The sequence below is a fragment of the Dasypus novemcinctus genome, chromosome 7, assembly GCF_030445035.2.
Source record: "Dasypus novemcinctus isolate mDasNov1 chromosome 7, mDasNov1.1.hap2, whole genome shotgun sequence".
Taxonomy (NCBI): Eukaryota; Metazoa; Chordata; class Mammalia; order Cingulata; family Dasypodidae; genus Dasypus; species Dasypus novemcinctus.
In genome coordinates, this window is record NC_080679.1 from 76,357,391 (window position 1) to 76,385,279 (window position 27,889).

A 27,889-nucleotide genomic window follows, 5' to 3' on the forward strand; every position below is an offset into this window, starting at 1 on the left:
ACTATCCACCACTCAATCTCTGCCACCCTCATAAACCATCTCTCTCCCACTCTGTCTTTTCCTTCTGTGTCCAAATTTCCTCTGCTTCTAAGAACTCTAGTCATACTGTATTAGGGCTCTCCATGACTCAGTCTGGTATCACCTTCACAAATAACATCTTCAAAGAATCTTTTTATAAATGGGTTCATAGCCACAGAACCAGGGGTTAGAACTTGAACATGCCTTTGTGGAAGACATGATTCAATCCAGTGCTCACTCACAGTAGATAAATTCTAAAAATCCTTTTTTTTTTAAATAAATCTTTCTTTTATTTTTATTTTATTTCTCTCCCCTTCCCCGCATCTGTCCCTTCCCAGTTGTCTGCTTTGTGTGTCCATTCACTGTGTGTTCTTCTGTGTTCGCTTATATTCTTGTCAGCGGCACTGGGAATCTGTCTCTCTCTCTTTTTTTTAAAGATTTAGTTTTTAATGTATTTCTCTCCTCTCCCCCCCATTGTCTGCTCTGTGTCCATTCGCTGTGTGTTCTTCTGGGTCTGCCTGTATTCTTGTCAGCAGCTGTGTCTCTTTTTGTTGCATCACCTTGCTGCGTCAGCTCTCCGTGTGTGCGACACCACTCCTGGGCAGGCTAGTTTTTTTTTGCGTTGGGCAGCTCTCCTTTCGGGACGCATTCCTCGCACATGGGGCTCCCCTACATGGGGACATTCCTGCAAAGCATGCCACTCCTTGTGCACATCAGCACTGCACGTGGGCCAGCTCATCACACGGGTCAGGAGGCCCTGGGTTTGAACCCTGGGCCTCCCATGTGGTAGGCGGACAGACACTCTATCTGTTGAGCCAAATCCACTTCCTCTAAAAATCCTTAGCAGGGCACAGAGCATGTGTGGTATTTATTGCAGCAGCAACCTACTTCCTGGTACCAAAATCTTGAATTAGTTTTCTATGGCTGCTTAAAATAACAGAAATGTATTCTCTTACAGTCCTGGCAGCAAAGTCTGAAATTAATATCACTGAGCCAAAAACAAAGTTTCAGCAGAGTCACATGCCCTCTAGAAGGTCTAAGGTAGAATTCATTAGTTGCCTCTCCCAGCTTCTGGTGGCTACCAGCATTCCTTGACTGTGGCCATTTCACTCCAATCTCTGTGGTGACACAGACTACTGCTCTTCAGCCTGTCCTCAAATCTCCCTTGTCTCCTCTTATCAGGATACATGTGACTGCATTTATGGCCCTCCTGGATAATCAATGATAATCTCTCAACCTCAAGATCTTTAACTTAATCACATGTACAAAATCCTTTTTTGCCAGATAAGGTAACATTCACAGGTTCCAGAGATTAGTATGTGGATATATTTTGGGGGCCATTATTCAGTCCACTGAAGACATGCATTCTTTGCAATCCCTCTATTTGCCTTCGCCCCCATTTCATTCGTTTCAAATAGTTTTATAAAGTAATCAGTTCCTCTATCTTCATAAAGGGATACAGTAGCAAAATTTGTGGGACGTGAAATACAGCAAGAGAAATTTAAATAGGCAGATTCTACATGAAGTACAAGTAGAAAATTTAGATATTTCCCTCCATCTTCTTTCACTTCTGGGAAAAGAAGTGATTTTTATGTCCACAAAAAAACCAAAGTTGGTAAAGTGAGTTTAAAAGAAACTACAACTATGATCACAAAAGCCAAGGATTTTATGGAGAAGGTATACCCAGGAAATGGAATAGCTAAGGATCAAGATCACAATCACAAGGTTAACTGAAATGATGGCAGGCAAATGCCTACATAACTAAAGACTGAATATGTGATTTTACAACTACTATGTAACAGGTTCTTTCTTCACTCAAGCTTTTACATTTTAAAATTCAATCGGAAATGAGTTAAAAAATAAATTTAATTTTGTTCTTACCTCCACACAGTCAAAGTTTTCATCAACTTTAGATGCATATTCAACACGGAACATTGTTGACAGGCTACCAGCTATATAGTATAAAAGGATCTTCAGACCTTTGTAACCAAAAGCAGTTTCACTGAAGGGGTTAAAAAAAAAACAAACAAACAGCAATAATCAAGACCCCAAAATGAATTTTTGCAAAGTCATTAAAAGTATTAGCCCTGCATGTAAATGATTTTATATTTATGGGAGTTTCAAGATTTTAAACTATATATATTAAAACAAGAAACGAATATTTGTAATGAAATTGTGCCTCAGTTTTCCTCATCTATAAGATGTATAGGTATAATAGTATCTACTTCAGGATTGTTGTTTGGGTTAAATGAGTGAGCTAATACACATAAACCATACACACGGCACATTTTAAGTAGTACTCAATAAATGTTAGCTGTTACTACAACTGTTACTGCTACTGTTGCTGATACTATTACTAGGAAAAGAAGGCATTTCAAATCGGAGATAAGTTTTAAGCTAGAACCACAAAAGGCAAGCAGTTAAGACCTAGCCTCAGCCTAGTCTTTCCAATTTACTATTTGTTTCCACTGCCAATAACAAGAGCTGGTGATAGCAATTGTCTAATTATAACATAAATTCATCTATGAACCCAGAAAGCCGATCTGGAGCTACTACGTTTTTCCAACCCTGCTTCTTGCTACCCATCTAAATTAGAATCTTCTAAGAGGTGAATTCTGAAACGTCTCAGAATAGATTAGTGGCTACCTTGGGATAGGAAGGGTGGAGGGGCAAAGGGAGTGACTCCTAATGGGTATGATTTTTGGGGGGATATGATGAAAAGTTCAAAAATTGATAGTGGTAATGGCAGCACAACTCTAAATATACTAAAAAATATTGAATTATATACTTTAAATCAATGAATTGTGTGGTAGATTATACTCCAGTAAAGTGAATTCGGAAAGAAAAATGTTTGAAAGAAGCAATGCCCTTTACAGGTGTCTGTCTAGACTACCAAAATAAAATACAAGCACTGCTCATTCCAAGGACTGAAAGTTATGTGCTGTAGAAAGGAGTGGCAATGATACTAGAATCAAGACAAATGTCATGCCCGAGTCATGAGACACAGGATTATAATGATTGTGACTACCATCTACCTTCCTTATAAGAATGGTATGCAAGCACACCACTTTCAATGACATTTTACGAAAAACAGGTAAATGTGCAAAGTGCCATAAAGAAGCAGTATTTGTGAGATTAGATCTATCCATTACGATATTACCACAGGAAGATATTTTTTAAAGTAGCAAGACAAAAAGAACAAAATAAATATCCCCTTAAAAGACAGAAATCCAATGAGAAGTATTCTTATTTTTATAATAAAACAAAATCTGTTTAAGATATAAAAGACTCAAATTTTGGCATGAAATTATATGTAATAAATTATTTAGTATTTGAAAGCACATAAAGTGCCTAATCTGAAACACTAATAATGGAAATTTCTCAGGAAATACGTTGTGTGGAGACATTTGTCAAAAGGTCCACACTGATCAAGATGGCAGAGTGAGATGTATCATGGCTCTACCCTCATAACAGAAGCTTTGAATAACCAAGCAAGAACTGGCAGCAACATTTCTCAAAACTCCAAAAACAGTAAAAGGGCTACAGTAACAGGGTGAGGGCCAAATTAAAAAAAAAGGACACTTAAAAGTGGTAGGATCTCATGGCACACTGATTGGCTCCTCCTTTACCCCTCACTGTCATGGTGCAAAGTTGGTCCACGGTCCCAGGTTCTGGGTTCCGGAGAGAGCAGAGTAACCTGCGTACACACTGGGAGCATATATGTATGGCCCAGACCGTCTGGTAGGGGACTGAGGGACTAGCTGTAGCAGAACTTGCACCACGTGTTGAAAGCAGCTCACAGAACACTCCGACAGAAAGCTGAGGAGAGCAATCAAGTTGTGTTGCCTTGGGCAGGGGATTTCTGGTTGTAGGAAGGTTTGGTGCCCAAGCCAGTGAGGAAAGTATTTCCTAGGGAAGAGGGAAATATTAGGAACTTGTAAATGGAAGGATTCCCAGGGCCATATGCACATTCCAGGGAGGCCTCTACACATTGGTCTGGAGGCTTTTCTCCAAGCTTATGGATAAGTCCTGAAGGAGGTACACTTGCACAGATTAATACGCAAAGACTGGGAAAAGTGTTTTCTTTTTTTCCCTTTAAAAAAAATAATTAACTCCTGGCATCCAAGAAATGCTCTGTCCTAATGCTAACTGGAAGAAATAGAGGCCTCAGAGTATAAATTCCAGGAATTACACACTAAAATGTCAAAATGTCCATGTTGCAATAAAAGACTACAAAACATACAAATAAACAGGAAGTGATGGTCAGGGCAAAGGGAAAGATTAAAGCATTAGGAACCATCAGTCAGGAAGACCAGACCTGGAATATACCAGTCAAAGACTTTTTTAAAAAGGTCCTAAATATGCTCAAAGAGCTCAAGGAAAACATGGACAAAGAACAGAAGGAAATCAGGAAAACAAAAGATGAACACAAATTATCAATAGGGAGGTGAAAATTATGAAAAGGAATGAAATAGAACTGAAAACCAGTTACAGAAATTAAAAATTCCCTACAGTGGTTCTGCAACAGATTGGAGTTGGCAGAAAAAAGAATCAGAGAACTTGAAGATAAGACAATTGAAATCATTTTGTCTGAAGAGCAGAAAAAGAATGAAAAAAAAGGGGAACAAATCCTGAAGAACTTATGGGACACTATTAAAGATACCAGTATGTGCATGGTGGGAATACCAAAAAAGAGAAAAGGGGCAAAGAGAATATTCAAAGATACAACAGCTTAAAACTTCCCAAATTTAATGAAAGACATGAATATACAAATCTGAGATGCTCGATGAACCCCAAAGAGACCCACACCATGGTACGTTAAAACCAAACTCTCAAATGCCAAAAGAGAGGATTGTGAAAGCCCAATAGTGAGACACAACACACAAACAAGGGAACATCAATATGATCAAGTGCTGATTTCTCATCAGAAACCATGGAGGAAAGAAGGCAGTGGGAGGACATAAAAGGGCTGAAAGCAAAAAATTTTCAACCAAGAAATCTAAATCTGACAAAAATGTCTTTCAAAAATGAGGGTGACATTAAGACATTTCCAGATAAACAAAAGCTGAGGTTGTCTGTCACCACTAGACCAGTCTTAGAACAGATACTACAGAGAGAATCCCAGAAAGAACAATGAAAAAAGATAGAACCTGCCTGAAGAAAGATCTTAAATAAGGGTAATGAGACGGGTAATATAAATCCAAGTATTATTGATTTGTATCTCTACTTTTTAACTTTCTACAGGATCTGAAAGACAAATGTAGAGAATGTAATGATAAATCAGTGCTTTTGGACTTATAATGTATAAACATGCAACTAAATGCAAACTTGCAATATTGTGAATATGATTAATTTCACTCAATGTTATGCTTGGGAGTCATTAAGATGGGATAGTTTATGCTGTATATGTGTTTACAATTTTTTAAAAAGAGCAGCTAGAGACCATGACAATTAAATGCAATATATGAGTCTGGATGGGACCTAACAAGGGAAGAGAAAAGGCTCAAAGGGACACTACTGGGATATATGAAAAATAAGAATATGAACTGTAATCTTTGTATCAATGTTAAAGAGAATATCCTTGTTCTTAGGAAATGTACATGGCAGTATTAAGCGTGCAAGGAGTATGTATACAACCTACACTCAAGTGTTCAGAAAATGGACTGATAGCTAGACAGACAGATGGAGAGATAGAATGAACTGGCAACTGAGACAAAATGTAAAAATTGGTGGATCTGGGTACCTGTAGTGGTAGGGGTGTGCTGTAATTCTCTGTATGGAGTTCATATTATTTTGTCCTGTAAATATGGAAGTATTTCAAAATAAAACATTCAAAAAATTTAAATATATCAGTGATGTTAAAATAATGTATAGGAAAAAAAGGCATGAAGGGAAATATTTTAAATGTCAGCTATGTCTAAACACACTTTCCTACTACAACAAACCAGGATTCCTTGGGAAAATGGTTAACTCAGAACTAGTAAAGGAAGTACAAAAGAATCTGGAACATTTATTGTACCAGAAAGTAAAGCACCCACCAAATGATGAGGACACATCAATTGGAGTCAGAAGCCAGTATGAAAGATGGTCACTTGCTGAATCAGTGATATTTTGGGCATCAATATTAACAACATTAACAGACTATTTAAAAAATAGATTTAAAAAAAAATCCTTGCCTTCATTCTAATGTAAACAAAGGGGGAAGAAGAGAGATTCTTCCGTATAGCACAATGTTACTCAAAAAATGGAGAAGGAATGTTACGGCTAGAAATCACTTTCCAATAAAAACCTGAATCAGGAAAGAATACATTAATGGTAAAAAACATTAATAATCAACTAAAAATGTTGGGTAGGGAAGCAGATTTTGCTCAACGGATAGAGCGTCCACCTACCACATGGGAGGTCCAGGATTCAAACCCAGGGCCTCCTAACCCATGTGATGAGCTGGCCCACGTGCAGTGCTGATGCACGCAAGGAGTGCCCTGCCATACAGCGGTGTCCCGTGTAGGGGAGCCCCACGTGCAAGGAGTGCGCCCTGTAAGGAGAGCCGCCCCACACAAAAAAAGCTCAGCCTGCCCTGGCGCCACACACACATGGAGAGCTGACAGAGCAAGATGATGCAACAAAAAGAGACAGAGATTCCCGGTGCCGCTGACAAGAATACAAGCGGACAAAGAAGAACACACAGTGAATGGCCACAGAGAGCAGACAACTGGCGGGGGTGGGGGGAGGAGGCAAGAAGGGGAGAGAAATTTAAAAATAAATAAATAAATCTTTAAAAGAAAAAAAAATGCTGGCTAAGCATTTAATGGGAAATAGCATATTTCAGTCTCAGAGTATCTCCCCAAAGATTACTTCTAAATTTCACAAGGAAAAATGTTAACTTTAGAGTGGAGAAGCCTGGTGGATACTTCTAAACTAAATGATCCAAGTTAACAATCAACAGTGGAACAAACTGACATCATGGATTCCTGATGTGATATACTGAGAAGGATACAGTATCACTTCTATGGTGGTACTGCAAAAAAAAAAAAAAAAAAAAAAAAAAAAAGCATTACCTGAATTTAATCATGAACAAACAATCAGACCAATCCAAATGAGGGTTCTATAAAACTAGCCTAACTACAACGTCAATGTCATGAAAAACAAAGCCTGAGGAAATGTTGCAATTAAAGAAGAAGAGCTATAACAAGTAAATTAACAACTAAATGCAATATATAATCTTAGATTACCTCCTAGATGGGAAAACATTGATATGAAAGAAATCATTGGGACAATTGGCAAAATTTGAAATGCAGACTGTATATTATAAAACAATATCGTATTAATGTTAAATTTTCTGAGTCTTGATAATTTTACTGTGGTTATTGTCTTTGTTTTTAGGTGATAAACACCAAAGAATTTAGAGGAAAGGGATCATGATTTATATACAGTGTATTCTCAAATGGTTAAAACAGCAATATAATAATATACTTACATAAGAAAAAAGAGTGATTAAAGCAAATATGGCCAAAGTTAAAAACTGGTGAATCTAGGTAAAGGATATAGAGTTAGTTTTGTACTATTTTTGCCACTTGTCTGTAAATTTGAATTTTTTTTCAAAATAAGGTAAACAAAAAAAAGTAACTGCCTATTCTAATAATGTAGTGAAGGTATAGGAAATTAAGAGATTCTGCTGAATATCCTAGGATATACTTTTAAAATTGTTTTAAAATATAAATTTCTTTTAATTGCTTATTTACTGGTTACAGAACATCAACTTGAGTTTTCTACCTTTTGAGGACATATGCCTAGCAATAGTATAGCAAGGTGGGGGACAGAGAAAAGTAGTAATGAGTATGGGCTTTGTAATGAGATTACCTGAATCTGAACTCCAGCCATTCATATGTCCTTAGATGATTATCCATTTCCATCAAATCAGTGTAACAAATGATAACACCATTGAGGAGTACAGTAGTATTGTGAAGATTAAATGAGATAATGCATTTAAAGTACTAACTGATGAATATTATATATTAGATTGGTGTCTCAATGTAAAAACTGCCATTCCAATATATAAAATTAAATTATATGAATAAAGTAACAATGTAGAAAATAAAACCTGTTATTTTAAAGACAATGAATGGATTTAGTTTCTGTCATATTAATTTGGTAAACATTTCACTAAATTACTTACTCATCCCCAAAGAGCTGATGGGTATATTCAGGAAAGAAAGTTCTAATGTCATTTTCAAGATCTTCAGGAAAACGAACTGTTTAAAAGAAAAGAAAGAAAGAAAAAATTAAAAAATAGATATTAAAGATATTAAAATTAAATATATTATAAGGTGATATGTATTTCCATTTCAAGAATTTCATTATAACTAAGATAGAGCCAACATTTTTCTTAAAATGTCACTTTTCCATTTTGTGATTTATACTGGATTCTCATGATACTAACAAACTATGAAAACTAGAACTTCACTTTTAGTGCTTCAGTGTCTAAATCCTGCTGATTCTAAGAATTTTAAAACTAGGTATGACAAAGGCATCTAATTTTGTTTCTGGTTTTCTGTGTGTTTATATACAGTGCAAAGAGTAAAACAAAAACAAAAAATTTTAAAGCTGCTTTGAGATAAGAAAAGCTACAGCATCTACGAAACAAAAGTAGAATGATAGAAAAAAAATTCTGTGAACAAAAACAACCCAAGCTTAATGAAGTGCATAGATCATCACCTCATTCTTTTTGCCTGCTAGATAACATTTATGTCGTTCCCAGTTTTCTGGCTATTAAAAATAATGCTGGGGAAAGCGGACTTGGCCCAATGGATAGGGCGTCCGCCTACCACATGGGAGGTCTGTGGTTCAAACCCCGGGCCTCCTTGACCTGTGTAGAGCTGGCCCATGTGCAGTGCTGATGCACGCAAGGAGTGCCCTGCCACGCAGGGGTGTCCCCTGTATAGGGGAGCCCCACGTGCAAGGAGTGCGACCCGTAAGGAGAACAGCCCAGCGTGAAAGTGCAGCCTGCCCAGGAATGGCACCGCACACACAGAGAGCTGACACAAGATGACGCAATGAAAAAGAAACACAGATTCCCGGTGGCACTGATAAGGATAGAAGTGGTCACAGAAGAACACACAGTGAATGGACACAGAGAGTAGACAACTGGGGGTGGGGGCGGGGCATGGGAAGGGGAGAGAAATAAATAAAAAATAAACCTTAAAAAATAAATAAATAAATAATGCTGGAAAGCGGCTGTGGTTGAATCGATTGGGCTCCCATCTACCATACGGGAGGCCCTAGGTTTGTGTCCCAGGGCCTCCTTGTGAAGGCAAGCTGGGCTGCACCCCATGGAGAGCTGGTGCAGCAAGATGATGCAACAATGGGAGACAAGCAGACACAAAAGAAAGCCCAGCGAATGGACACAAAGAACCGACAGAAAACAAGCCACAAGAGGGATGGAATAAACAGATAAATAATAAATCTTTAAATAAATAAATAAAGCAGGGAAGCAGATGTGGCCCAAGCAATTAGGCTCCCATCTACCATATAGGAGGTCCAGGGTTTGATGCTCAGGGCCTCCTGGTGAAGGTAAGCTGGCCCGTGTGGCAAGCTGGCCCACATGGAGAGCTGGCACAGCAAAATGATGCAACAGAAAGAAACACGGAGGAGAGATAATAACAGAGGCAGCAGATCAGGGAGCTGAGGTGGTCCAAGAGAATGCTCCTCTTTCCCCCATTTCGGAAGGTCCCAGGATTGGTCCCTAGAGCTGCCTAATGAGAATATAAGCAGGTAGAGAAGAACACACAACAAATGGACACACAGAGCAGACAATGGCGGGGGGGGAGGAGGGGGTGGAAACTAAATAAATAAATCTTTTTAAAAAAAGAAATAATACTGCAATGGCATCTTGCTTTACTTTTAAAAATACATACACAGGGAGAATTCCTGGTGATAGAAATGCTGGGTAAGAGTACTGAAATACTGCAACAGTGTATACACTCACCAGCAACTACTTTAACTCCTTGGTTCCCCACATCCTTGAAAATAATCGTACCATTAAATTTAACTTCTTTCAGTCTAAGATGGAATAGGTATCCTATTATTTTTATTTGCATTAATTATGAATATTGATATTATTGGACACTTTCCCAATATAATTTATCTCATGAAGAAAAAACTTAATATTTACCAAAATAATCTGTAAGCAATTGAAGAGTGAAAACATAAACTATAGATGAAAAATTTCTAATACTGTCCTCATGGAAGAAGTCACTCACTGGTTGCCGAAGTATCAGTCAGCAGATTACTAATTTACAAAGGAAAAATACATCTTTTCACTGTAGAGATCTGAAGTCAGCACCTTTCCAAATGATCTAACTTAGCATCAGTTACTGTGCGACAGTCCAATCTTTGCCTTCTTTAAAAAAAAAAAAAAAAGATTTATTTATTTATTCCCCCCATCCCAGTTGTCTGTTCTCTGTGTCTATCTGCTCCATGTTTTTCTTTGTCTGCTTCGGTTGTTATCAGCGGCACGGGAATCTGTGTTTCTTTTTGTTGCGTCATCTTGTTGTGTCAGCTCTCTGTGTGTGCGGCGCCATTCCTGGGCAGGCTGCACTTTCTTTTGCGCTGGGTGGCTCTCCTTATGGGGCACACTCCTTGCGCGTGGGGCTCCCCTACGTGGGGACACCCTGCGTGGCACGGCACTCCTTGTGCGCATCAGCACTGCGCATGGGCCAGCTCCACACGGGTCAAGGAGGCCTGGGGTTTGAACCGCAGACCTCCCATGTGGTAGACAGACGCCCTAACCACTGGGCCAAGTCCGCGGCCCTTTGCCTTCTTTTGATTCAATGCAACATGAAGTATACGGCCCCATCTATGAAGTTTTCTTACCAATAATGTTATCCTTTATCTAATCAAGCTTTAGACCTTCCACTTTACAGGATATACAGAGGACAGAGGAATAGGTTAACACCAGAAGGATATAATTAGACAAATCCAGACTGTAAACTTGTCTAATTATTCTACATACTTATTTTGCTCTTCCCAGCAAACCAATGACATAAGAGAAGAAAAACTGCTTGTGGAGAGGTACTGGTCTGGATTAAAAGAGATTAAAGAAACATATCAAACAAATGCAATGCATGATTCTTGATTAGATCTGGTTTAATTAAAAAAAAAAACAAAAAACAGTTATTAAGAATTTTGAGGACAATCAGGAAAACAAGAAAATTACATAATATTGAAAGATTACCATTAATTTTCTCAGGTGTGATAGTTATACATGTCAATGCTCAGATATTAGGAGATATGCTATGAGGGAAGCATGTTATAAGTTTGAAAACGTACTTTCAAATAACTGAGTAAAAATATATCAAAAAAATCAAATATGACAAAACAATTGCTGAAACTCAGTGTTGGATATAGATAATTACTGTGCTATTTTTCAACTTTTCTCTATGTTTGAAATTTCTGACAATAAAAATTGAAAGAAAAAAAAGGCCTCAGCAAATATAGCAAAAGTGGGAAGCAGCTGTGACTCAACTGATACAGCGTCAGCCTACCATAAAGGAGGTGCAGGGTTCAGTACCCAGGGCCTCCTGGCCTGTGTGGTGAGCTGGCCCACGCACAGGGCTGCCATATGCAAGAAACACCACGCCACGCAGGGATGTCACCTGTGTAGGGGTACCCCATGCACAAGGAGAGCCACCTCGTGCGAAAAAAGCACAGCCCGCCCAGGAATGGCACCACACAGCAGAGAGCTGACCCAGCAAGATGATGCAACAAAAAAAAGCGACACAGTTTCCCCATGCCTCAAGACAAGAATGAAAGCGGAAACAGAAGAATACACACTGAATGGACACAGAGAGCAGGCAATGGGTGGGGGGGGGGAGGGAAAGGGGAGAGAAAAAAAAATACAGCAAAAGTATTATGATTTGGAAGAGATGAATGATGAAATCACAGATATTCATTAGTTTACATCTTTTGTATATCTGCAATATTTCATAATAAAAAATTAGGTAGTCCACTATGTTTGAACACATTAACCCAAAAATTCCCAACTATTCCTTCCTTGAAAAATGTCTGACAATCTCTAGAAATTTTGAAAACATTAATTTCAAACTATTGCTTCTAATAAAATATGCATGTTATACAGCACTTTGGAAGTGATGGGTAAAGAGACATGGATAGAAAAAAACAAATAATGAATAAGAAAAGTGAGAAGTCTAGGTACAATAACTATTTCTGTAATTCAAAATGGCCTTCCAATGGACTGTCATAAAAATTAGTAAGGTAACTATTTTGGCATGCAATTTGGTCCACAGAAAATAAGAACTAAACAAAAAAAGAAAGCAAAGTCCTGACAGTTTTAGTTTAAATGATATAAAATCCAAACAGTTTAAGGCAAATAATAATTAATTAGATTAAATATTTAAAGCAAAGGTGGTACTACATTAATGCTAAAGGTAAAAAAAAAAAAAAGAATATGGGGTTTGATTTTATGAGATGAATATGATTTAAACTTTTTTTTTCTCTTCCTTTTTTTTCATTAATGAGGAGAACTTGACTATATCATTTAACTAATCTGGGTTCATCTGTGTATCTTTCTGAATACTAAAAGAACAACTGAGTTAATAGTTGGAATTAGGTGAGAGAAAAGTATCTGGACAGAACCTTTTAGGAGTAATACTTCCATGACTTGTTGAACTGCCTTTTTCTGTTACTTTATTTTTTTAATTTGAATTTTAAAAATATGTATTACTCTAATAATCAGAGAAATACACAATATTAAACGCTGAAATAATTTTTTAAAAAGCACTAAAAATGTTCTTTCCAGGAAAACCAATGCCATTCACATTCCTTGGAGAAAAATGGAAAATCAGGGCCTGGAAAACTAAATGGCGCACCTTGCTGCCAACAAAGTAGGGCCTGCAAGGAATCATCCCTTTGAAAAAGTCATGTCCACTTTTACATACAGTTCCTACACTTCCTCAGAATCATTTCTGTAATTTCTGGAGGGACTCAGAATCATTTCTGAGAATCATTCTCAGAATCATTTCTGTAATTTCTGGAGGGACTAGATACATAAAAGAATATACAGAGGGTGGGAGGTATATGGGGACCTCATATTTTTTTAATGCAATATTAAAAAAATAAAGACAAAAAAAAGAATGCTTCGGAAAAGGTTAAAAAAAAAGAATATACATTCTACGTGTTTATTAGTCAAAAGCAAAAATAAAGAAAATTTAAGCATTTAACATATATAAGACCCATTGTCAAGTGCTCTTAATCTATATGTAAATGGGTTCCAGCCCTCTATCAGTTTCAGGGATGCTGCCAAATACTCCCCTTATTATCTAATTGTATTCTGGACTATATCTAAGGTTATTTAAAATCCTGTGTTCTTTAAGCAGCTGAAATTTTAGTGTTTTGGCCAATACCTCCTTTCATAAACGTGCTAAATTGAAAAATAAATTTAATTATTTTAAAATGCAGAAGCAAGTCACTCTTTCCAATAACATTACATTTGACTTAATTTTTTGGTGACTTCAAAAAAAATTTATGAAAATTAATCCTCCAGTCTAGCCTCTCAGTTCCTTGATTACTGATCATCTTGTCTTCACCGTACCGTAGCCATTTATTCCTATGACATACCCGGCCTTTATTTATCATTACGAGTAACTACACCCCTTAATCTCAATTCCAAACATTGTACATGCGTAACACCATGTCTTTTTATCTTCCAAGCTTACTCCCTATAATACCCCAATTCCAAAAAGTCTTCAATCCCTACCGGGACTTAAAAATTATTGATTCTACTACCATCTGATTCCCCACCCCTTCAATCATGCCCTCACTTTCCAGCACAGAATTCCATAGTTCATCAATATTATTACTCCCTTGTAAATGTCCTCATCAACTTTGCTCCAGTCTTTGTTGTACCAGCCTGGTAAAACCTCAATTCTAATTAAATACAATTGTATGCCCACTCCATGCTGTACCCTTGCATCTGGCTGACCTCACTTTATATTCATGAGTACTACCTTCAAGTGGGCCCTTAGTGCTACCCGACAATCAATCATTCTCAAGTTCATTCATTCCTCCTACTTGCCTAAATGACAACTGCCTCTAAACATCTTTTACACTCATTCTCCCCTGATGACCTTGCTTCCTTGTTTCACTTAGGGAATAGAAGCATTGGAGAAGAACCTGCACAAACTGCTATGTCTAACTTATTGTACCCAATCCCATCTCCTTCCTCATCATGGAGGAAAAATTCTCCATGCTTCTATATAAGCTATCAAAAGCTAAGCCCTCCATTAAGGAATAAGTTCCTTTCCCCTCTTTTATTCTCAAGGATATCTATCCACCAAAACTCCCCCTTCTCTCCTACATCACTCTACTACCATCTCTGGATCACTGGCATCATATAACCATGCTATTATTTCTCCCATGTTAAAAAAATTCTCAATGCTATATCAATATCTGACAAAGTAGATTTCAAGATGAGGAAATGGAAACGGATGTGGCTAAAGCAACTGAGCTTCCACCGATCACACAGGAGGTCCCAGGTTTGATTTCTGGTGCCTCCTAAAGAAGACGAGCAAGACAGTGAGCTGATGCAGCAAGCTGATGCAACAAGAGACTTAAGGAGGAAAACATAATGAGAGATACAACAAAGCAGGGAGAAGAAATGGCTCAAGCAGCTAGGCGACTTCCTCCCACATGGGAAGTCCCAGGTTTGGTTCCCAGTGCCTTCTAAAAGGAAATCGAGCACACAACACACAGCAAATGCAAACAACAAGGGGATGGTGAGAAATAAATTTTAAAAATAAACCTTAAAAAAAAAAATGAGGCAAGCTGAGAATTACCAGAGATAAAAAGGGGACATTTCATAATGATTAAAGGGTCAATTTATCAAAAGAATAGCCTAAATCCATACATATCTAATATCAGAGTTTCAACATACATGAAAGCAAAAACTGAACTAATGACATAGATGAATCCACAATTACATTTGGAGATTTTAACAGTCCTGCCTCAACTATTCTATTTGATAGAACAAGTAGATAAATAATCATAAGAAGTTTAGAAGACTTGGACGACACACTTAAGCCAAATGATATTTTTAGAACACTATACAAAACTGCAGTATATAAATTCTTTTCTAGTGCACCTGGGACATTCACGAAAATAGACCATTTACTAGCCTATAAAACAAGTATTAATAAATTTTAAAAGACTGATATGAAAGTATACCCTCTGACTTTGACGTAATTAAACCAGAAATTAGTAGCAGTAAGATAACTAAAAAGCCCCGAATCTTTGGAAATTAAGCAACACTTTCTATCTATCTGTAAAATGCATAAGTCAAAGAAGAAATCACAAGGGAAATAAGAAGACATTTTTAACAGAACGATAATAAAAACACAACGTATCAGAATTTTATGAGTACAATTACATCAGTATTTAGAGGCAAATTTATAATTTTAATAGCATTTAGGGGAAAAAAGTTTATAATCCATGAAATAAGCCTCTACCTTAAAAAGATAAGATTAAAAAGAGCAACTAAACCCAAATTTTAAAAAATAAATGAAACTATAAAGATTGAGAAACAGAAAATAGACAAATGAAAAGCAATGATTGAACGGATCAGTAAGACTGATTATAGCAAGTCATTATCAAGAAAATCAAAGAAAACACAAATTATCCCCAAAAAGGGATTAGATTCTACAGTTGTAAAATGGTAAAAGGGAATATTATGAACCACTTTCTGCCAGGTAATAGATAAAATGAACAAGTTTCTTAAAAGACAAGAGAAACAGAAAATCAAAATAACACTATATCGGGGAAGCAGCTGTGGCTCAATCAGTTGGGCTCCTGTCTACCATATGGGATGGGAGGCCCTGGGTTCGCATCCTGGGGCCTCCTTGTGAAGGCAGGCTGGCCCACCCGCCAAGGAGAGCCGCCTGGCCCCGTAAGTGCTGCAGAGAGCCAACTCAGCAAGGTGATGCAACAAAAAGGGAAACAAGTAAAAACACAGAAGAGCGCACAGCGAATGGATACAGAAAGCAGACAGCAAGCAAGCCATAAGGGGGGCGGGGAATAAAATAATTTAGCACTATATCTATCAATTGAATTTGTAGTTAAAAACCTTCCAACAAAAAAAATTCCAGGCATATAAAGCTTCATTTAAAGAAGGAATACCAATCTTACACAAACTTTTTTGGAAAACAGAAAAGAAATATTTCCCAAGCCATTTTATGAGCAATCCTTGATACCAAAACTGAACATGAAACCATTATCTCTTATGAATAAAGACATAAAAATTCTTAACAATATATTATAGTACCAAATTGAATCCAGCAAAGTAGAAAAAGAATGTTATCAGTAAAATTGATTTAGTATTGAAAATCTATCAATGTAATTCACATCAACAGACTTAAAGGAGAAAAATCATATTATCATCTCACAGATACTAAAAAAAAAGGAGGGGAAGAGGATATGGCTCAAGCAACTAGATGCCCGCCTCCCACATGGGAGATCCTGGGTTTGGTTCCTAGGGCCTTCTAAAGAAGACGAGCAGACACTGCAACCAGCAGGGAGTGGAAGTGGCTCAAGCAGTGGGGCACTCGCCTCCCACATGTGTGGTCCCAGGTTTGGTTCCCCGTGCCTCCTGAAAGAAAAGAAGACGCGCAGACAGACAGACAGACAAGGGAGCCATCTGGGGGTGAGGGTGGGGGAGGGGGGAGGTGTTTGTGGGGGGGGGGATTAAAAAAAAAAGTATTAATCAAAATGTAACACCCAGGGAGCAGATGTAGCTCAAGTGCTGAGCATACCTCCTAAAAACAACCAACCAAAAAAACCTATAGGGAAGTGGATGTAGCTCAATGGTTGAGTGCTTGCTTCCCATGTACAAGGTCCTGGGTTCAATCCTCAGTACCATCTTAAAAAAAAAAAGGCACGAAGAATCAAGATGGTTAACGGGAAAAAAAGGATGGCAGAATGAACATATCAGGGCTCTGTCCCCAATGGATGACTTGAACAACCGGCAAGAACCGGCAGAAATGTCTTTCTCAAAGTGTCAAAAACAGTTAAAAGGATTGTAGGAAAAAGGCAAGCACAGAAGGAGGAAAAAGGGAACTTAAAAGCAGGAAGATCTTCTGGAGCCCTGAGTGGCCACTCCCACACCTCTTATCAGCCAGCCCATGTTCCCAGTGTGGACCCCTAGTCCTGGTTCTGAAGGGAACAGAGTTACTTACTTACCCTCATACACATACTGGGAGCATCATGTCTAGCTCAATCTGTCTGTTGATGGTCTGAGGGACTCACTGTCCCAAAACCTGCTCTGCATGTAAAGCAGCTCACAGAGTTCTCATATAGAATGCTATAGGAAATAAGTCAAGTCATGCTGCCTGGGGCAAGAGACTGCTGGCTGTAGGACAAATACTGCAGGGACTGAGAGGAAACTTTCATAGAGAAGAGGGGACATTTGGAACTGTGTAAATGGAGGACTTCCTAGGGCCAAACAAGTAAGCCCACAACAGGATGAAAAGATGCATGTGCAGAAAGGATCAGGGAGATCCCATGCTTCGGTCTGAAAAAGCAGTTTTCTCTTTTTCCTTTTTCTTTTTCTTTGTTAGCTCCTAAGATCCAAGGAAAGTGCTACTGTAACATAACACAGGCTGGATACAAGCTTAAGGAATAGACACCTCAGAGTCTAAATTCCAGTGATAACACATTAAAATATCAAAATGTCCAGGCTTCAACAAAAGGTTACAAAACATACAAAGTAATAAGAAGTGATGGTCTAGACAAAGGGGAATATTGAAATATTAGAAACCATCAATGAGGAGTGTTAGACCTGGAACATTCCACAAAACCTTAAAAAATGGTCCTAAATATGTTCAAAGGGCTCAAGGAAAACATGGACAAAGAACTGAAGCAAATCAGGAAAACAGACAAACCCAAAGAGAATAACAATAAAGAAAAGGAAATTATGAAAAAGCAGCAGCTGAAGACTCAGTAATAGAAATTTGAAACTCCCTAGATGGGTTCAACAGCAGATTGGAGCTGGCAGAACAATCAGTGAATTTGAAGACTAAGACAATTAAAATCATCCAGTCTAAGAGCGGAAATAGGAAAGAATGAAAAAAAGTGAACACAGCCTGAGTGTGGACATCATCAACTATACCAATACATGCACTGCAGGAGTACCAGAAAAAGAGAAAAGGGACACAAAGAATATTCAAAGAACTAATGGCTGAAAACTTCCAAATTTAATGAAAGACATGAATATGTAAATCCAAGACACTCAATGAACTCCAAACAGGATAAACCCAAACAGACCCATGTCGTGGCATACTGTAATCAAAATGTCAAATGCCAAAGCTCAAGAGAGAATTCTGAAAGCCACAAGAGAGAAGTAATGTGTTATATACAAGGAAGCCTTGATTAATTAGGTGTTGATTTCTCATCAGAAACCCTGGAAACAAGAAGGCAATAGGAAGACATATTGAAAGTGCTGAAAGCAAAATATTTCCAACCCACTATTCTGTATCCAACAAAACTATCTTTTAAAAATGAGGGAAAGATTAAGATATTTCCAGATAAACAAAAGCTAATGGAATTTTTCACTTCTAGACTATTCCTTCAAGGGATGCTAAAGAGATTTCTACAGGCTAAAGGAAAGGACAACATAAAATCAAAGTCACATAAAGAACTAATAATCTACCATTCGGGCAATGACACGGGTAAAGATAAATGCCAGCACTACAGCATTTTGGGTTATGTAACACCACTTTTTACTTCCTATAGGATCTGAAAGACAAATGCATAAAATATAATGACAAATCAGTATCATAATGTATAATATAAAAATATGCAATGTGACAAGAACTACATAAAATGGTGGGGTAAAGAGGTATAGTAACATAGCTTGGACATACTACTGAAGTTAAGTTGGTATCAAAAGAAACAACATTATTAGAGATTTATGACTTTAAATTTCAGCTACAAAGAAAATCTCAGAGAACATGCAAGCTCACAGAGACAGAATAAATTAGAGTACAGTTTGCCAGGGTTAGCGGGTAGGGGAATGGGGAGTTAATACATAATGGGTGAAGGATTTCTGTTTGGGGAGATGGGAAAGTTTTAGTAACAGAAAGCAGCACGGGTACCACAATATTGTCCTTGTGATTAAACCCACTGAATGGTATGCTTGGAAGTGGCTGAGATGGGAATGTGCATCTGTTTCCACAATTCAAAAAAAAAAGCAAGAGAGTAACTAAAGAGATAATGACAATTAAATGCAATACATGATCCTGGATGGGATTTAGCAAGGGAGAAGAAAAGACTCAAAGAAATAATAATGGGGCGCAAGAAAAAATTGGAATATAGATTGTTACATTTCTTGAACTTAACAACTGCACATAAGGTGGTTACATAAGTGAATATCCTTGTTTTTAGGAAATGTACACGGCAGTATAAAGTGTCCAAAGAACATGATATATACAAAGTACACTCAAATGCGCAGAAACTTGACCGATAAATACAAACAGATAAATGTATGGATGGACAGAAAAAATGATACAGCAAATGTGACAAAATGTAAAAATTGGTGGATCTTGGGTTTTGGGTTGGATAGTGATATGCTGGCATTCTCTGTATAGTGTTTTTTTATTATTTTTGTAACTGTCCTGTAAGTTTGAAAGTATTACAAAATTAAAAAGTTAAAAAACAAACAGATTTAAGAGATGATCAATTACACCACATGGGCCTTATGTGGATCCTAATGCAAACAAACTAAAAAAATACTATAATTATTAAGTGACTTCAGCAAGGTTACACAATAGAAGAAAACAATACAAACTGTACAATTATGTGCACACACACAAAACAATTGAAAAAGAAAATTTACAAATTACATGATTTTCAATAGCACCAAAAAATAAAATACTTAAATTTACTCAGAGATAAATTTAAAAATACACGTTAGATTGAAAACTTGAAATACTTATGTAAGATCTAAATATAAAGATATACTATGTTCACAGATCGGAAGGGTCAATATCATTAAGATAACAATTCTCCTCGCAATAGATTCAAAGTGATCCCAATTAAAATCCCAGAACCTTTAAAATACAAATTAACAATCTGATTCTAAAATGTATATGTAAATGAAAAGGTCAAGAATAGTCAAAAGAATCTTTAAAAACAAAGGTAGACGACTCACATCACCTGGTTTCTAGGTTCTCTATAAAGATACAGTAATCAAGACAGTATATTAGAAGGACAGACAAATCAATGGAAGAGAATAGAGTACAGAAATAGATCCATGTCTGTAACTTCAATTTATATTTATTGAAGAATCCAAAGCATTCACACAAATTGTACTAGAACAACAGATACCTAGATGGACAAAAATGTCCCTAGATCCCCTTCTTCATTCCATACATAAAAAATGTAATTCAAGATGGATCATGGACCTAATTGCCAAAAAATTAAAACTACAAAGCTTCCAGAACAAAAACATAAAAGAAGATCTTCACATCCTTGAGGTAGGCAAAGATTTTAGGCAGGAATCAACAAGCGCAAATAGAAATACAAAAATTAATAAATTGGACTTCATCAAAATTAACAAATTATGTTTATAAGCATTGTTTAGAATACGAATAGACAAGCCACAGACTGAGAGCAAAACATACATCTGGTATAAATGACTTGTATCCAGAATATATAAAGAACTACAACTTAATAACAAAAAGATAACCAATTTTTAAAAAATGGGCACAAGATCTGAATGGAAAATTCACAAACAGATACATAAATGGTCAATAAGCACATGAGAAAAAAATACTTAATAGCATTAGTTATCAGGAAAAGGCAAGTTAAAATCATAATGTAATATCACTACAGACGCACTGGAGTGCCTAAAAGTTTAAAAATTGACAATACCAAGTAATGGTGAGGATGTGGAACAAACAGAAGTCTAATACATTGCTGGTGAGATTATAAGTATTTTGGAAATGAGTCTGGCAGTATCTTATAAAGCTAAACACAAAACTACCTTATAACAAAAAAAATTCCACTTCTAGGAATTTATCCAAAATAAATCATATGTCCACAAAAATTCCTGTATAAGAACATTCTTAGCAGAGTTAAGAAACAACTCAGGGAAGGAGAATGTGGCTCAAGTGATACGAGTGTCCACCTACTATACAGGAGGTCCAGGGTTCAAACAAGGGGCCTCCTGGCCCATGTGGTGAGCTGGCCCACACACAGTGCTGCCACATGCAAGGAGTGCCCTGCCACACAGGGGTGTTCCCTGTGTAGGGTAGTGCCATGCGCAAGGAGTGCGCCCCACAAGGAGAGCCACCCCGTACAGGAAAAAAAAGCACAGCCCGCCGCCCAGGAGTGGCAGCACACACACGGAGAGCTGATGCAGCAAGATGACACAACAAAAAAGAGACACAGACTCCCAGTGCCGCCGAGAATGCAAGCGGACACAGAAGAACACACAGCAAACGGATACAAGAGAGCAGACAACGGGGTAGGGGGTGGGGAGAAGGGGTGGGAAATCAATAAAATATATCTTTAAAAAAAGAAAAAGGAAAAAGAAAACAACTCAAATGTGTATTAACTGATGAACAGTGACGTATCCAATAACCAAATAAAATCTAGCAACAAACAAGAATGAACTACTGATACAAGCAACAAGTACCTCAAAAACATTATGCTGAATGAAATAAGCCAGATAAAGGTAACAGACATATAATTTCATTTATATAAACTTTTAGAATAGGAAAAATTAATTTTAAGTGAAAGAAATCAGAACAGTAATCACCTTGCAGGGAGCACAGGGATTGAATGGGAAGGAGCAAACAAACTTTCAGAGGGTGAAGATGTTCTAGATCTTGACATGGATGTGAGTTACATGGGAATATGCATTTTTCAAAACTTTCTGAAGGTTCTCCCTTTTCTTCACTAATAATCCAGGGTGAAAAAGAGCCACAGTTATCCAGAGAGGAGTCTTGGGAGTTAAGCAGTATGAAAAGGGTGTCCATGGGGAATGTAGAACGGTCTAGAGTCAGAGCCCATGCAGAGTGAGCAGTCATCCCCATGAAGGGGCACCCCTGATGGGTTTTAGAGCTTAAGGATGATAAGGAGGATGACCCCCAGGGGGTGACATGGGTTAAGGAGTTACAGTCCAAGAAGAATGAAAGGAGTGTTGTCATGGAGTTTTAGCCCAGAGAGACAAAGCAAAGTAAGCAGGGGGCCCATGGGGGTGGGAACCTGGCACAGAGGTATCAGAATCCAAGCAGGACTATGAAAGATTACTCACATGTAGGCAACATGGAACATCAGAGCTCAAATTGAGGACAAAAGAATATTCCTAGGGAGAGGGAGCCTGGCAAGGGTTGCAGAGTTCATATGGGACAAGCAGGTTTTCTACATGGGGGCTCAAAATGGAAAGCATGGACATGGGTATTCAAGAAGCAGAGACAGTGGCAGTGAACAAGGAAGACAGTTACATATGGACAAATTGATTAAATAAGGATATATATTAAAGATAATGGAAGCCAGGTTTCTAAATGTTGGATAAAGGGATTATAAATACAGAAAGGAAAAAAACTAGAATGAACTTTTTGGTGTGGTGTAGAATTGAAAATACCAGTGAGTACACACATACACATTCCCTAGTTCTGTCTACTGAGAGGGCCTGGGAGCAGCAACACTCTAGCAATGAGCTCACCTAGAACCCCAACCTCAGCTTTGAATCCAAGGCTCCCTAGAGAAATGGTGGATTCCAGGGCTGGGGCACAGAAAGTAGAAGATGAGGCTGGAACATCTTGTTCCAGGAAATAATAAAAAAATATGGTAATCAGGGACACAAACATGGCTCAAGCAGTTGGGTTCCCACCTACCACATGGGAGGTCCCAGGTTCAGCACCTGGTGCCTCCTAAAGAAGATGCAAAACAGCAAGATGATACAACAAGATGATGCAATGAGATGACACAACGAAGAATAACCATGAGGAAATACAATAAGAGACACAACTAGTGGGAGCAGAGAGGTGGCTCAAGCTGCCTCCCTCCCATATGGGAGGTCCCGGGTTGAGTTCCTGGTGCTGCCTAAAAAAAAAAAAGATGAGCATACAACAGACAGACACAGAGTGCAGACAATGAATGCAAAATAACCATGGGGGGTGGAGAAAATAAATCTTTTTAAAAATGAGGTAATCAAGTACTAAGAAGTGAGTATCAAAAAAAAAAAACAACACAAAAAACAGAAGCTAGCTTGAATTGGATTCTCACTCATCAAGTCATGGGCAATGTGAGTACCAAACAAAATAAATGACAGTAACAAGTTATAATCCAATAAATAAAATAGGAAATAAATGAAAGAATTAGAAGTTTGATAAAAACAGGATTTTTACATAATATTAAAGTACCTCTATAAAATACTTATTATAAAAGGAAAAGAGTTATTTTATAGTGAAATCTGACTTACACCATCTTAATCAAATTATCAAAGTAACTATCATTAATAATGAGACTAAGATGCATAACCTAAAATATATCATGAGCAAGAATCAAACAAACCAAAACTGAGGGACATTCCACAAAATAACTTGCCTGTAGTCTTCAAAAATAGCAGTCATGAAAGTCAAGGAGGGAAACAGATTTGGCTCAACTGATAGAGCGTCCGCCTACCATATGGGAGGCCCAGGGTTCAAACCCAGGGTCTCCTAACCCATGTGGTGAGCTGGCCCACATGCAGTGCTGATGCGCACAAGGAGTGCTGTGCCACACAGGTGTGTCCCCCGCGTATGGGAGTCCCATGTGCGGGAAGTGCTCCCCCACAAGGAGAGCCACCCTGCATGAAAAAAGTGCAGCCTGCCCAGGAATGGCGCTGCACACACGGAGAGCTGATGCAGCAAGATGACGCAACAAAGAGACAGATTCCTGGTGCCGCTGACAAGAATGCAAGTGGACACAGATGAACACATAGTGAATGGATACAGAGAGCAGACAATGGGGGAGGAGGGAAGAGAAATAAATAAAAAATAAATCTTAAAAAAAAAAAAAAAAAAAAGGTCAAGGAAAGACTGACAACTGATCCAGTCTGAAGGAGACTAAAGAAACATGACAGGGAAACGGGCTTTGGCCCAGTGGTTAGGGCGTCCGTCTACCATATGGGAGGTCCGCGGTTCAAACCCCGGGCCTCCTTGACCCGTGTGGAGCTGGCCATGCGCAGTGCTGATGCGCGCAAGGAGTGCCGTGCCACGCAAGGGTGTCCCCCGCGTGGGGGAGCCCCACGCGCAAGGAGTGCGCCTGTGAGGAGAGCCGCCCAGCGTGAAAAGAAAGAGCAGCCTGCCCAGGAATGGCGCCGCCCACACTTCCCGTGCCGCTGACGACAACAGAAGCGGACAAAGAAACAAGACGCAGCAAATAGACACAAAGAACAGACAACCAGGGTGGGGAGGGAATTAAATAAAATAAATAAAAAATAAATCTTAAAAAAAAAAAAAGAAACATGACAACCAAATCCAAGTCTTGATTCTAAACTGGATACCTTTGTTATAAAGGGCATTATTGGGACAACTGGTAAAACTTGAATGGCATCTGAGAATTAGGTGGTGATAATGAATCCATAATAATTTCCTAATTTTGGTAGTTGTAATCTGGTTATGTAGAAGAATGTTCTTTTATGTAGGAAATATACACGCAAGTATTTGTGGTGATGGTGCATCAAGTCAGCAACTTATTCTCAAATAGTTCAGGGGAAAAAAAGATCTTTGTATTTATACTTCCAACATTTCTGTTAGATTTATGATTGCTTCAAAAACAAAACACAGAAGAATGTAACCCACCAAATAAGCTGCATATTTCAGCCCAAATTAAAGAGCAGCTATGGGGGAAAGGGGTAGAAACCTCACTGAAAAACATATTTAGTAATTACATTCCATTATATGTAAATTGTACATCAACTTTTTTAAAGTTAAAAAACATTCTCTAAGTTTACCCTTTACCCTCTAGCTACCCTGTTTCTCTATAGTCCTTTAGAAAACACTTCCGGAAGTATATACCCCATTTCTCTAACTCCTCTCCTCTTATTTTCTCTTGAACCACTATAAATAGGTATTCCTATGACTACCTCACAACTTCTCTCTTTAAAAAAAAAACAAAACACTAATAAATCATTAAATTCCAGTGGTGAAATCACAGTCAGTACTAAAAGTACCAGAAACAACTGACAGTTGCCTACTTCCTCCTTTTTCAAATGCTTTCATCACTTGGTTTTAATATTCATCTTTCCAAGCCATCCTTTTCAGCCTCAATGGCTTACTTAATAGTCATCTAGCACGTCTAATAAACTCTGCATTTGCTATTTCTGTGCCTGCAATACTCTTCACTGAGACAATCTGCATGGTTCACATACCCACTTCTTTTAGAATCTACTCAAACATCACCTTGGCAATAGGCCTTGACCACACTATATAAATCAGTAACACACCCCCCCCCCCAATTCATTGTTTTATTTTTCTCCATAACACATATCTCAATTTGTCACATATTTATGTCTCATCACCAAAATGTAAACTCATGAAGAGCGGGACGGACCATCTGGATATGACTCTATCTCTAGTGCCCAAATAAGTGCCTGCCACAAACTGTAGCAAAATAAGTATTTGCTGAGTGAATGAATGGATTTAAAATATAAAGATTATCTCACTAGAATTAACAATAGACTACATTTTAAAAATTGATTATATGGCAATTAAAAACAGACTATACTAGGGAGTAAAGGATAAGGGAAAACAAAACACAGACTACATAGCAAAAGACAGGAATGGGAAAAATGCAAGGAAACAGAAAAAATAAGATTACCAAAGAAATAAACAAATGTAAAGGAGAAAAACTGACCTAGTAAAACGAAAATACTCTAAGACCGATAAGGTAGCAAAAAAAAAAAAAAAAAGACAATCAAATCTAAATATATTTTCTGGAAGAGATATAAAAAGGAAGCAAAGGTTAAAATTAAAAGGAAGGATTAAAAAAATCTATCATTCAAACCACAAAACCTGAAAATGAAATGTACACTGTATTAAGACAAAAAAGCATTAAATGACACAAAGAGGTCCTCTTCAGAATGATAAGGTGATTCTTTCAGGTCTTTAAAGAACAGGTAAATCTAATGCTTTAAACACCATTGGTAATAGGATGGAAGTATGGAAAGTCCAAGAGAAGTAGTCACAAAGAATCCAAAAGCTGACTTTGCACACCCCTCCCAGTCAAAAAAGCACAAAGGAAAAAAACACAGACTAACTTCATCTACAAACAATGTAATTATTTTTAAAATACTATAAAATGGCCTTAATATAGTAAAATATAACAGATAAGATACTCATTTTAGAAATGCAAGGATGGTTCAATATCTGACGTTCTAATAATAAAATATATTTAATGCAATGTGTTACAACCATATATAACAATATAATCAAAAGATAAAAGAAGAAAAACCAAATTAATTCAATGGAAACCAAAATGGTACCTGATGAACTCTTTTTTTTTTTTTTTTTTTTGAGGTACCAGAGCTGGGAATTCAACCTGGGACCTCGTATGTGGGAAGGTGGCACTCAAAAACTGAGCCACATCAGCTCCTCTGAGTTTGTTTCTTCATTCGTTTCTTTGTTGTGTTTTTAGGAGGTACTGGAGATCAAACCCGGGACCTCATATATGGAAAGTAGGTGCTCAACTGCTTGAGCTACATCTACTCCCCAGAATTTTTTTTTTTTAATGATAATATGCAAGGTTGTCCAGGGTGTAGATAGAAAGGTAATCTCCAAAAATGCTACTGAAATATGGGTATCTTGGAAGGCAATTTGGCAATAGCTACTTAAATAAATATGTTTATATCCCTTTGATCTAGCAGCAGAGTTCTCAAATGGGGATGATTTTATTCACTCTCCCTTCCCCTGGGGGCACATTTTAATATCTGGAGTCATTTTTGGTTGTCACAAGCAAAAGGTGGGTACTACCAGTATCTAAGTAGAGACAAGGGATGCTACTAAACATCCTATAATGCATAGGACAGCCCCCTACAAGGAAGAATTATCCAGCCCAAAATGTCAACAGTGCTGAGGCTGAGAAACCTTGAACAAGTACTTCAATTTCTGACCATTCATTCCATAGAAACACTAACACAAGGGGGTAAAGACATACACAAGAATATTTACTGGATAAATATTTCTATTAGCAAAAGAGGAGAAGAAACCCAAAAATCCACCAATAATGCATACTTAAATAAGTTATAATATAGTCACACCATAACATAACAGAATTTTAAAAAATGAGGTAGATCTATGTAGTTACGGGGAATGATATTCAAGACATTGTTAAGCAAAACTGTAACAAAAAAGCAGGATCCTGGTTTTAGAAAAATAAAACTAATGTACGCACAAGAAAAGAAATATCTAAGATAAGCATTATCTTTGTAGTAAAGGTCCAGGGAACAGTCACCTTTGCATTTGTTTATATTTGTACTGCTTTCCATAGTAAGAGCAGCTAACATATACTGAGTACTTTCTATATGTCAAGCTGTTTAAGCACTCTATTTGTATTTAAATTCACATTTAATCTTCAAAACCATTATTAAGTAAATACTGTTAACTCTTATTTATATAGGAGAAAACCGAGGCATGGAAAGTGATAGAGCTAGGATACATGACCAAATATTTTTAAACAGCTTTATTGAGGTATAATTTACCAAAGAATTCACTTGTTTGAAGTGTATAAGTCAATGATTTTTAAGCTGATCTACAGAGTTGTGCAACCACTGCCAAAATCTAATTTTAAAACATTTCCATCACCTCAGTAAGAAACT

At 37.5% G+C, this 27,889-nt stretch overlaps 2 protein-coding genes across 4 annotated transcripts in view; one reads left to right on the plus strand and one right to left on the minus strand.

Moving 5' to 3' along the window:
• Nucleotides 1-27,889, plus strand: part of SLC25A12 (solute carrier family 25 member 12) — a 217,837-nt gene that overhangs the window by 46,085 nt on the left and 143,863 nt on the right. The window lies entirely within an intron of this gene.
• Nucleotides 1-27,889, minus strand: part of HAT1 (histone acetyltransferase 1) — a 64,644-nt gene that overhangs the window by 33,426 nt on the left and 3,329 nt on the right. For both annotated transcript variants that reach the window (XM_004450034.5, XM_058300646.2), the window contains exons 3-4: nt 8,195-8,270; nt 1,900-2,020 (exon numbers count right to left, since the gene is read on the minus strand). In XM_004450034.5, the coding sequence (XP_004450091.1) occupies nt 1,900-2,020; nt 8,195-8,270 (197 nt within the window). The remainder of the gene's footprint in view (nt 1-1,899; nt 2,021-8,194; nt 8,271-27,889) is intronic.